The 12,236-nt window shown below is 44.4% G+C and overlaps 1 protein-coding gene across 1 annotated transcript in view; it reads left to right on the top strand.

The window, feature by feature from the left end:
- Positions 1–12,236, top strand: part of PRR12 (proline rich 12) — a 420,401-nt gene that overhangs the window by 164,486 nt on the left and 243,679 nt on the right. Inside the window, exon 4 of the mRNA XM_069200974.1 lies at positions 7,739–11,376. Within this exon, the coding sequence (XP_069057075.1) occupies positions 7,739–11,376 (3,638 nt within the window). The remainder of the gene's footprint in view (positions 1–7,738; positions 11,377–12,236) is intronic.

Raw genomic sequence — 12,236 nt, 5'->3', positions numbered from 1 at the left:
CATTCAACTCCCACCTTCACGCCCTTCACATACCTTCTTTCAAAAGCATCTAAAACAACTCCGGCTGTACGTCGGGGCCATGCTAAAGAAGGGAGCTATAGAGAGAGTTCCTTCTTCGGAAAAGGGCAGAGGTTTTTACTCCTGTTTCTTTCTGGTACGCAAAAACTGGGAGTCATGGCGTCCCATTCTCAATCTCAGGGACTTAAACAAATACCTCAAACGTCAAACCTTTTGCATAATTACATTGCAGGACATTCTTCTCCGCATGAATCACGAAGATTTTATGATGACCCTGGATCTACAGGATGCTTACTTTCATATCCCGATTGCACCTGCCCACAGAAAATATCTGCGTTTCACGGTAGCCCGCAGCCAGTTCCAATTCAGAGTTCTTCCATTTGGCCTGAAGTCTGCCCCCAGAATCTTTACAAAGTGTCTAGCTCCGGTAACGGCTTGGCTAAGAAAGAAAACATTTCAATTTTTTCCCTATTTAGACGATTGGCTAATAAAATCGCGGTCGTATCGGGAAGCTCACAACTCAACGAGGGCTTGCATGGAATTATTCGACCAACTGGGTCTCACTCTGAATTGGGACAAGTCAAGGATATTGCCAATAAGGGTAATGATCTTTTTAGAGGCGACAATAGACACGATCAGGGACAAGGCTTTCCCTTCGGTGGAGAGACAAGCGAAGCTCATATCACTAAAAAAACAGAGTTCAAAGAAGAAAGTCTCTTTCCTTACGCAGTTCCATATTGCATCCTGGTATGATGTCTTCTTGCATTCAGCTAGTTCCCTTTTGTTGCCTGAGCATGCGGCCCCTGCAAGAGGAACTAGACCTTCAGTGGATTCAGAAAGAGGGCTTATTCAACTCAATCACAGTAACTCCTCGGATGATCAAAGCATTCCATTGGTGGGCGGATCAGCTAAACATCGCAGTTGGACTTCCTTTTCTGCCTCCTTGACCTCCGTTGGTCATTACCACGGACACCTCTCTGGGAGGATGTGGGGGTGTATCTACAGATCAGCAGAAAGTGGAGCAGCTCTTTCCGGAAATATCACATCAATTTCCTGGAGTTGAGAGCAGTTTCCCCGGCCCTTCAGGCTTTCCTTCCCAGGATAAAACACTCTGCGGTTATCATAAGAACACACAATATGACAACAATGCATTATTTGAACAAGCAAGGGTGAACAAAATCACTTCTCCTGTCTGGAGAATCTCAAACTATTTGGAACTGGGCTATTCGGAACGAAATCAGTTTATGAGCGGAACATCTGCCAGGAAGACAGAACGAGAAGCAGACACCCTCAGCAGACTAACGTCCTCCCGTCACGAATGGGAGCTGAACCAGGAGATGCTCGACCAAGTTTTCAGGAGGTGGGAGAGGCCCAAACTAGATCTCTTTGCAATTCCGCAGAACACCAAATGCTGCTTTTATGCAAGTTGGGTTCACCATCTAGGCTCGTGGGGAATGCATTTTCGATGGCATGGTACGGAATATTTGCCTACGCTTTTCCATGCATTCCCCTGATCTCAAGAGTACTTACAAAGATCTGATAGCTCTGTATTGGCCTCACCAACATTGGTTATCGGAGCTTCTGCTGCTCTCAGAGACAGACCGCATTCCACTGAAGGTCTCACCACAACTCTTGACAAGGAACGAGGATCAAGTTTTGCATCCGGACCCCTAATCACTAAAGTTATCAACTTGGCTCCTGAATACAATGAGTTTGCCCATTTAAACATTCACCCTGAATGTCGGGAGATACTTTCGAAAGCCAGAGCGGATAGCACAAACAAGTCATACACTCTGAAGTGGAAAAGGTTTTGTTTGTGGTGTTAGAAGGAGCAGATTGATCCACTATTGTCGCCACCAGACCAAATATTGCCCTATCTCCTCCATCTAGCGTCGACGAGGTTGGCTCATGCATCCATCAGGGTGCACTTGGCGGCCATATCTCGTTTCAGAGGTTTGCCGACATCGCCATATCTCTGGTCTTCTCGATTGGGAAAACAGTTTCTAAAAGGGCTCTTTTTTTTCTGCCAGCAAGACCTCCTCCACCTTCTTGGCAGCTCAAGATGGTTCTATCTCAACTTATGGGACATCCATTTGAACCCATTCACAAAGCAGATTTGAAGCACTTATCATGGAAAGTAGCTCTTCTGCTGACCCTTACTTCTACTAGACGTATCAGCGAAATACAGGCTTTGACCATTCAAGAACCTTTTCTTCAGTTTAAGCATGATAGTGATACTTCATACAAACCCAAAATGTGTTCCAAAAGTGCCATCTGACTTCCATATTAATGAGCCTTTGATATTGAAATCTTTCTTTCCGAACCCGTCATCTCAGGCGGAAAGAGCTCTTCATTTAATTTTATTTGGAGAGAACCAAACATTTTCGCAAGACTACCCAGTTATATGTTGCTTATAGTGCCCCGCGGAGGGGACAGGCTCTTTCCAAGCAGAGTATAGCCAGGTGGATAGTAGCTGCTATAAAGTTTTGTCACCAAGCAGCTGGTAAGCCTTTACATTTTTCGGTAAGGGCACGCTCCACGTGATCTGTCTCAGCATCAATGGCATGTTTGGCACGTGTGCCCCTACAAGACATTTGCAGAGCAGCTAGCTGGAGAAGTACTCACACGTTTACAAGGCACTACTGCCATGCCTAAAGGAGATGTAGCGGTTGGGCAAGGCGGTCCTGCAACATCTGTTCCAGTAATGGTGAGCTAATTTTACCTCCTTCCATCCTTCTTTTCTGGTATGCACATTGCATGGTTTAATGGTTGTGCTTTGCATAAACATATAGTTATGATCGGGCATAAATAGGTATGCTCATAAGTTAAAGTATCTTTACTGGTTACAATGCTATCACGTCTTTACAGTTAAGACAGCGATCTGTCATTAATTCAAACAATATATTGTTAATACAGTGTGCTGTAAATACTGCTTTATAGTCTGATTCAAGCATGTGAATCTATGAAAGTTCCAATACTGGAATAAGAAAATAAGGACCAGATGTAGCAAAGGTTTTTACCCATTCTGTGTCTCTGGGAAAAAGTGTTTGTACATATGGCCCTAAGTTACTTACCTGTAACTATAGTTCTCCAGTATTGGAATCTTTCCTAGATTCACTTGCGACCCACCCACCTTTCGGGGGAAGCTCACCCTGGTTATTTTCTCAATCATCTTTTAAGATACGCACTAGTGCTTAGAAAATCTGAGGTACTGGAGCTTCTCTTAGGAGGGTTCTGGAGTGTGGGGTAATCTGATTGGTTGAGGCTCAAGTTTGGTCCCTTTTTACATAAGGACTTGGATAGATTACTGAAAAGTAGAGTTCTATGTTGTTGCTGTTATGTCTTTGTGGACATTGTCTTTTCTGACGTACCGGGGACTCCCATCTGGACGACGGGGAATGATTCAAGCATGTGAATCTATGAAAGATTCCAATACTGGAGAACTATAGCTACACGTAAGTAACGTATTTCCTTACAAAGTGTGACATTTCACTTATTTGTAGTTTTGAGAGGGTATGTGACGGACCGGAATGAATCTTCTTGCTCCCCGTTTTGGTGCAGATAAGTTAAATAGTACTCCTGTGCTAACTGCTTCACTTAATCCTAAATACATATTACAATCACTTTTATTTGAACCTCATGTGCTCATAGGTGAAGGGCTGAAATGTATTTATTGCAACTGCCTCACTTTTCAAACATTTCAGTTAGTCTGACTTCTCCAGTTCATAATGTAAACATCTATTTTCTTCTCTGCTTCTTGGAAGTGTGTCTCCATAGTGTTCATTTTACTTTCCAATGGTTTAATCTTGTACTCCATTCAGTTAAGTTTCATATCGATAAGCCCCATAGAAGCCATGAGGAGATTTCACCTTTTCTACTTCCTGTTGGGAGTCCTCCCAGGCATTGAGGCTATATGGCAATGAACTAGTAATTTGGAATTGCTTTATTATCTATTGAATCGTCTTCATGTTGCTGTTTTCTACCCATTCGGGGGAATGCAATCACAAGATGTAGTCTCTGTCTAGAAAGACCGAATAGGTCTCAAAAACTGTTTAGACACAGCAGAACTGGCAGTAAAATAGAAGATATAGCAGTGATACCAGCACATCATACTGCTAATACAGACATTTGGAGATGCATAGTGTTACGGCATCCTTATCCTCAATTACGTCAAGGTCTCAAATTGAAAGTCCTTCTGGGGGAGAAAGGGGGTGAAGGAGAATAAGCACCAGTGTAGCGTGCTTGCTCTCGTTACACAATCCCTGTGCAACAATTTGTTTTGTGTGCAGTCCACGCTCCCCCCCCCCCCCATCCCCAAACGTCCAAGCTCGATCACCCACAGTCAAGGAGGGTAGTGTGAAGGGAGCACATATGGATTTTCAATATAACATTGTCTCCTACATCGACTTGGGCTGCAAGTCAATTTCCTCAAAGCCACCACCACTCCTGTTCAGTCCCCACCTTGCCTCTGGTCAGCACTGGAAACTGGCTTAAGAAAGGTTTGTCATTTGGAGAATGACGACGGTAAAGCGGATACTGACATCAGCGCCGTCGACGATGACGAGGTGTCGATGCTGATGTCGTCGTTGTAGTTCTCGTCGACGGTGGTGTACTCATCGACGATGTCGCCGACGGAGCCGTGGACGATGGAAAACTTAAAGTAGCTGTTGTCGTCGGCAATGCGCCCACCGACGGTGCCGTCGACGGGGAATCCGTCGACGAGGCCTTTTTTCCAGTCACAGAAGATGGCTTTTTGAAAGGCACAGATGGTGGAACAGATGAGGATTTCCTGTGCCTCTCAGAACTGGAAGAATGTTTTTTCCCCTCTTTACTTGAGAGTCTAGTTGGGGAAGAAGATGGGCTGCGACCCTTATAAGACCCTGAAGCAGTCTTTTTGAGGGCTTTCCTTGAGGTTTTTGAGGGAGATCTAGAGCGTGATCTTGCCCTTTTAGTTGATCTCTTGGAAGTGGATGATTCCTCACTCTCAGAATCAGAAACTGGATCCTTCCTATGTTTCAGTTTCTGCAGCCATATTAGTAATCTGCCTTCTCTATCCTTTAAGGTTTTAGAAGAAAAAGTACGGCAAATCTTACACCACGGTGAATGATTCAAATATGTGAATCTATGAAAGATTCCAATACTGGAGAACTACAGTTACAGGTAAGTAACTTATTTTCTTCTTTAAAGACAAGAAGCTTTAATAGTCTCAGGCAGTGAAAAAACTAATTTCAGTGGTGGTGGTGCCAGGGAACAATTTCCTATAGGAAGTTACATTTCCCATGGGTCTAGCGTCAAAAATGACCGTCACGGATTCATTTATACTGAGATGGGGTGCATATCTGGGACCCATGTTATGGTCTAATAGAGAATCTCTTTATCGTATGAATCTCGTAAAGCTTAGAGCAGTCCATCTGGCTCTCATCTCATTTTCTTCCTCGTATCTTAGACTATGAATAAAATTCTGCTCCTAACCGGCAACACAACACTGTTTAGACAAGCAAATTAGAACACTTTGCTTGGTAGATCAGAACTTAATAAACTGCCATCTAGCAGGGAATCTTTTCCTAAAGGCAGTCTGTTTTCCAGGGGGTTCCTAACTCAAGAGGATGTTCCCCAAATTATGATCCAAAACTCCAAGAACCAGGATTAGTGGGCAGTGCTCTTTGATCCTCTTTGATCCTCTTTCTTCCTCTGATAATTTTGACAATGACCTAACAGAAAGGTTCCAGGGCCAGGATAATCCCGATTGTTAAAAAATGACCCTGTCACTGTTAGAGCACGGATTAGTTCCAGACAACAGAAAGAACAAAAGAGTTTTCAGAGTCCACTGACCAGATTTTCTTTCGAATCTAACATTATGGCACTTGGCAGCATTGCTCCTGAATTTGTACGATACATACACCAGAATGTGCCTTAATCCTGCATGGGCATTTTGTGAGATGTGTAGAAGCTAGCCACTATGCTGCCTTATGCAGACAAATGGAGGAGATTATTCAGCACCTCGAGACCCTCACGGGTGATTTGCTGCACTCCATTAATGTTTGATTGATTGATGCATACAGTGTCGACTGTAGAATGTACACCCAAAAACCTGGCAAAAGGAGGTAGCTCTGACTTATCTCATGTATGTGGTGAAGTCAAAATGACACTTCCTTTGCTCAGCAGTACATTTGCAGCTAGTATGGCTAACTGAAACGTCCGTTCAAGAAATGTTTATTGACTATTCTGGCCATAAAATATTTCTTCGAGGGATCGCAGAAAGTTGTTCCTCAAATCAAAACCTTCCACTCTTTTAAAGTTAAATTGTGTTTGTCTGTCTAAATTAATGGCTCTGCCTTATGAAATGATAAATACAACTTTATTGCAGGTTCTTCCTTGGAAAACAGCTTTCCTAGAAGACAATACTTCTGTCCTTTCAATCATTGTACTTCAGGTTTTGCACTTCACCAGAATAGTGATGAGAACCCAGCCCTCGTTTGTACCTACAGTCATCTCCAAATCCCACATTAATATAGCTATGTCTTTGTGGATATTTTTCAGAGCGCATCTCACATCTCTCTAAATGTTAGGATGTCTTGCACTTTTTTTTTGTAAAAGTCAACAGATCGGAGGAAGTCTAACCAGTTGCTTTTCAGCTATGGCTTTTTCATTCAGGATTTCCTGCGTCTAAGCAGTCACTGAATAGATAGATTAACTCTTAACAGACAACTTTATAATTGTTTGTTAAGCGTTGGAGGGTAGTATGTTCTAAATAAGTATTCCTTCAAGCCTTTTGAGAATAACTGAGCCTGTAAAGCAACTGCCTGTACAAAGCTGGCTCCTTAAAGGAACAGTTGGTTTTTCAGTTTTCTCATTAATGCTACTTAATCCGGCTGCATTTTCCCTTATTTTTTTGTATTTTTAGTTTGTGAGTAGCAAGTGTAGAATTTATGTATGTATTCCTTTTAATTGGAAGAAAAACATTTTAAAATGCTGGAACCTTACATAGGCTATTATCTGTTATCATTATGATACGGAAAAAGTGTTTTGGAGTCCCCACACAAGAGCAAGAATATTCTTAAGTTCATAGCTATCAATGAAGCTCCAACAATGCAGAACATGGATTACAACTAAGTAACGTTTGCTTTTTTGTTGTTGGGACTAAAAAACAGTGGTATTAGGACTGGCATAGTGGAATGCAAAAGGCATTAGATAGTGACTTAGAACTAATACGACTTTGGAGATGCCTAAACATGGATGCAAAGGTTGAGCCCATGTGCCTCTCCATTCTTTCCTTTCTTTCTAGTGTGCAAATGTCATAAGGTCTGCAAGGTCTATGACTTTTATGAATGTGGCTCATCACTAATGGTATTTTCTCTGCTACCTACAATGCTTCAGTTGTTGGAAGCTCCCCCACTGCTATAAATAAACTATAGGAACCTCAGATATGTCATTCTTCAGAATAACTGCTTCCTCAATCAGGGTCATAAATCAGGAACTGACATTAGCTATTGATTACAAACTAGTGAAATTTTTCCTGGGGCTCGTAAGATGAGATGCAGTGGGTGCGTGGGAACAGTGAAGTTAAAAGCCAACTACCTCTCTGGGATACACAGACAGTGCAGGTATTTGGGAGCTGTAAGCGCCTTATATCACATGAGGTTAATGTGCTTTGTTTTGTAGTGTCACTCTAAAGGAAATGATGCTAATAATGGATTTCTTGTTTCTTCCTCTTTCTCAGCCATGCACACCCCTGCGCCTGCTGAGCTTTTCATCTCTGGAGCCATTCCCGGATCTAGTACATTTCCCTCATCTTCTGCTCTCTCAGCCTATCAGCACCCTGCATCCTTCAGCGGGAGAAGCTTTCCTGTGACCTCGTCGTTGACCCTTCAGGATGCCACCTTCAGCCCCACTTCTAATGGTCTTCTTTCCCCACACGACCCTCTTCTTCATATCAAGTCCTCCCAATCCAGTGTCCCTTCTTCCTTGAGCTTCGACCGCCTTGGAAGTGCTGTTCTGGGTTCAGGACTCTCATCCCAAAGCTCAGCCTATCGTAGTGCCCAGGAGTCTGCTTCTCGTCACCTGCCCTCACAATTTAACCTTCTTTCCTCGTCTCTGGGTCCTTCTGAGCAGACCTCTCAGCTGTACAACACCTCTGTCTTCTCCAGTTCACCTGCTTCCTCTATAGAGCGGGCGATTCCACGCCAGGATAGTGTTATTAAACATTACCAGCGCCCCTCCAGTGCTCAGTCCCAACTACCCTCTGCAGCAGCAGCTGCCCACTCACTGCAACACTATTTAAGCTGTGGGGGGAGCTACCAGCAGATGTCTCATCGTTCCTCCCTTTCCTGCAGTCCACTGGGGGACCAGTCACCAGTCAGCAGTGAAGGATCTCAGCAGAAGAATGCTCAGACTCGACAAGAGCAGTCTCAAAGTTACAGACCAATAATTCAGTCCCCTGGGTATTCAACCAGCTCCTCCTCTAACAAATCTAAGAGCTACTCTGCCTCAAGACAGACACAGCGTTCCACTGCAACCCCAAAGTGCCAAAGCATAGTCACCACCGGACAGACTCACAATTACTCATCATCCACACCGAAGCCCAGCTCTGTCATTTCTAGCCAGTCTCAAGCCTATTCCCCAGGACAGCCGCAGAACCTTCTTTCAATGGGCCAGTCACAGAGCTATGCGGTCACGCAGTCCCAGAACCTGTCTGCTGTCACCCAATCCCAGGGTTTCAGCTCCAGCCAGGCACAGGACCTGACAAGTGGCAGTAAATCCCAGAGCTACACCAGCAGTCAGTCCTGTGTCAGCCAGAACCAGAATTACTCCCCGGAGCAGCTGCAGGGACTTTCATCAGTTGGACAGATTCAGAATTACAGCGTTCAGTCGGAATCTCATGTTTCTGTTAGCCAGGCACAGAGCTATGTTCCCACTCACTCCCAAGGAATGCCAACAGCCAGCCCCTCTCTCAGCTATAGCACTTGCCACTCACCCGCAATGTCAAGTCATGGGCAGTCTATAGGATACTCCTCTGTCAGTCATGGACAGAACCTCCCTGATTCCAGCCCTTCCCAGATCATTCGGCCGCTCCAGTCTCCTTCATCAAACCGCTCTAGTGTTGCCTCTCCAGGGCAATCTCAAAAGTATTTGACATCAGTCCTCTCCCCATCTTTCATGCAGGCTTCTCACACTCAGAGCTACCAAAGCTCCCAGCCAAGCTTAGAAAGAGCTTCCTCCTATAACAAACCAAAATCTGACTCTGATCTACTGTCTGCAGAACGCACGGATGATGAGGACTTTCTAATCCAGCACCTGCTGCAGTCTCAGAGCCCACCCAGAGTCTCTTCAGAGAGTCTAGCGGAGTGCGAGGAAAGATCCAACAAGAATTTAGGCTATGAAATGAGCAAGACGGAAGAGAGGTACCACTTACAAAGTGTAATAAGGACTAATTCAAATCTGGACAACCAAGGATTAGAAATGTCTCTTCAGGGTTTGAAGGATAAAAAGAAAGGAGACAGACATAAGGACTATGCCAATACTAGGTCAACCCCTGAGTCGCTGGCAACGTCTGTGGTCCATTACAGTCACCAGACAGGGGGGATTGAATCCTTTGCTCAAGACATTAAAAAATCTGTTGAACATCTTCAGTCTACACACATGGATACGTCCAGCAAAGACCTGAATCAGACTCACTCATACCTTCAAAAGACACCAGAGCACACAGCTCAAGCTCACAGAATGGTTGCAGAGAGCCAATCCATGGACTCCCACGGCATGATGCAGGGACAACAGGGGACTCCAATGATGATGGAAGGTTCACCTGATCTGCCTCTCTCTTTGACCCACCAGTCGAGTAGTCAGCAGTCACAACTTCTACAGTCTGTCCTCACTCACACTCAAAGCCAGTTACAGGCACACCAGAGAAAAGTCCAGACTCCAATGGATGTCCATATGATGGAATCACAGCGTATTCAGGCAGAATCTCAGTCTCCCCAGCTGCAGATGCAGCTCCAGTCCCAGGCTTTAGAAGCACACTTGCAGTCCCAGCAGATGCAAGCCCATGTGCGATCCCAGTCCATGGAAGTACACTCACGTTCCCAGTCCATGGAGGCCCAGCTCATGGAGACTCATCAGATCCAAACAGATCAGCAGTCACCACAGCTCCAGGCTCAGATGCAGTCCGAACACATGCAGGCAGAAATGCAGACAGAAAGGATGCAATCTGGCCTTCAGTCCGATGGCTTGGAGGGTCTTCCGCAGAATGACGGCATGCAGGGGTTATCTCAATCACAGGAGATGCAAGATTTTCTGGAACCTGACCTCAGCTTAGATACTCACCTTGGCCAGAATGGTTCTGTGCAGTCCCAGCAGCACATGTTGTCAGATGGGGGAGAGTCAATGCACATGGATGGTGATTCTTCCCAGCAAGTGCCGCAAGCTCAGCTGGAGTCCAAAGATCAGTTTGACAGTCCAAGCCCTCAAGGCTCCAAGCAACGGTTTGTACCCTTAACCTCTATCTGCTTCCCAGACTCTCTTCTCCAGGATGAAGAGAGAAGCTTTTTTCCAGGTATGGAGGACATGTTCTGCCCTCCACCATGTGGCAGTGATGAGTTTCCCAAGAGTAGCTGTGGTGATGATGGCTCACAAAGCATGGACAGAAATGAAGCCATGAAAAGTGGGTACGATATGATGCAGAGCAACCAAAGCTATTCAAGTTACTGCACATCTGAAGGCAATGACAATCAGGACAATGTCCACTTAGGATTAGATTCTGTTTCTGTCAAGCATGAACTACCTTCAACTGTCAACACTGAGCAGCTTGGCCTCATCCAATCAGGTCATGGTCCCCCAGCCAACGAAGTGAAGCCTGGCTTGACCTCACCCATCTTTTGCTCCTCCAAGCCCAAAAAACTTCTTAAGACTTCATCTTTCCATTTGCTTAAGAAACGTGAACCTTCTTTTCAGCCCCCGAAAAAAAACTATGCCCAAGAATATGAGTTTGAGGACGATGAGGACAAAGAAGATGTTCCAGCAGACATCAGACTGAACAACCGCCGCTTGCCTGACCTCCTCCCAGACTTAATATCCAGCTGCCGGAGCAGGCCAAGCATTGGGCCTATGGGAGATATTGACTTTTGCCCACCAAACAACATGGATGGTCCAAAGAGGAGAGGCAGAAAACCTTCCAAGCCCAAGAGAGATGGTCCACCAAGGCCAAGGGGCAGACCCAGGATCCGACCCCTGGTTGAACCACATGGTGTGGTACAAGATGCCAACAAGAAGCCCAGGGGGCGAGGTCGTGGTAGAGGCAAGAAAAATGCAGATGTTGGAAACGAAGGGTTAGGGCTGGGATTGGAACCACTGAAACCCATTAAGGTAAGTTTTAAATGTAGTGAGGACATTAGATTTTCTTCATGCGAACAGCAACCTGGTATGACCAAAATAGTTTCAGCTTGGGCTTATCTGCTCATGTCATGGGAAGCTTTATAATGCCCTATTACATACTTATGTTGTGTTCAGATTTGCTTAGTTGTGTCAGTTTCAGAAACACTTTAAGTATAAATGACAACTCTAGTTAATGTGGAGGTTGTGAAAAGAGTGCTGATTTTCTTAGCATAGAGATTGTTTGACGTCTGTCTAATAGCACAGATCAGTCTTGCTTGCAAATTATAAATGTCAACTGACACTGTCAGAAGATTTTTAAAAGATTTTGAAGGTTGAACCTACTTAAATGGAGTCTAGCCTTTTCTCCAGCACCCATCTTATTAGCTTTGAAAAACTCCCTTTAGCAAAAATGTATTTACTTTTAAAAACAGATACCAAGGGGCCTTCTTTGTCTGTATGATGTAGAAATACATTGTACCTGAATGATACTTCTGTTTTGGCCAGAAGGCCATAAATGTGCAGAATAAAAACAAATACACATTCCTAGCAGCAAATGAAAGAATAAGCAGTAATCACAATGTCCAGATGCCCCAGGTTGTGCATATAAAGTGCATTAGTAACTACATCCATTGATATACAGATAAAATGCATAGTAACATACCATCATGAGGCAGTAGAGTACACATGAAATATTGACAAACTAATATGGTGCATGAAAGTAGAACACATAGGTCAGTTATGTATCTTTTACCTCATACTTGGATTGTGAAGCAATTCTGGTTGGTTTATTTATTTAGGATTTTTAGCGAGCATTCTAGATTTCCGATGAAAGGAGTCTGGAACAAATATCT

Source organism: Pleurodeles waltl, chromosome 7, assembly GCF_031143425.1.
Source record: "Pleurodeles waltl isolate 20211129_DDA chromosome 7, aPleWal1.hap1.20221129, whole genome shotgun sequence".
Lineage (NCBI taxonomy): Eukaryota > Metazoa > Chordata > Amphibia > Caudata > Salamandridae > Pleurodeles > Pleurodeles waltl.
Note: the sequence above shows the minus strand (reverse complement) of the source record. Positions and strands in the feature narration are given on the sequence as shown.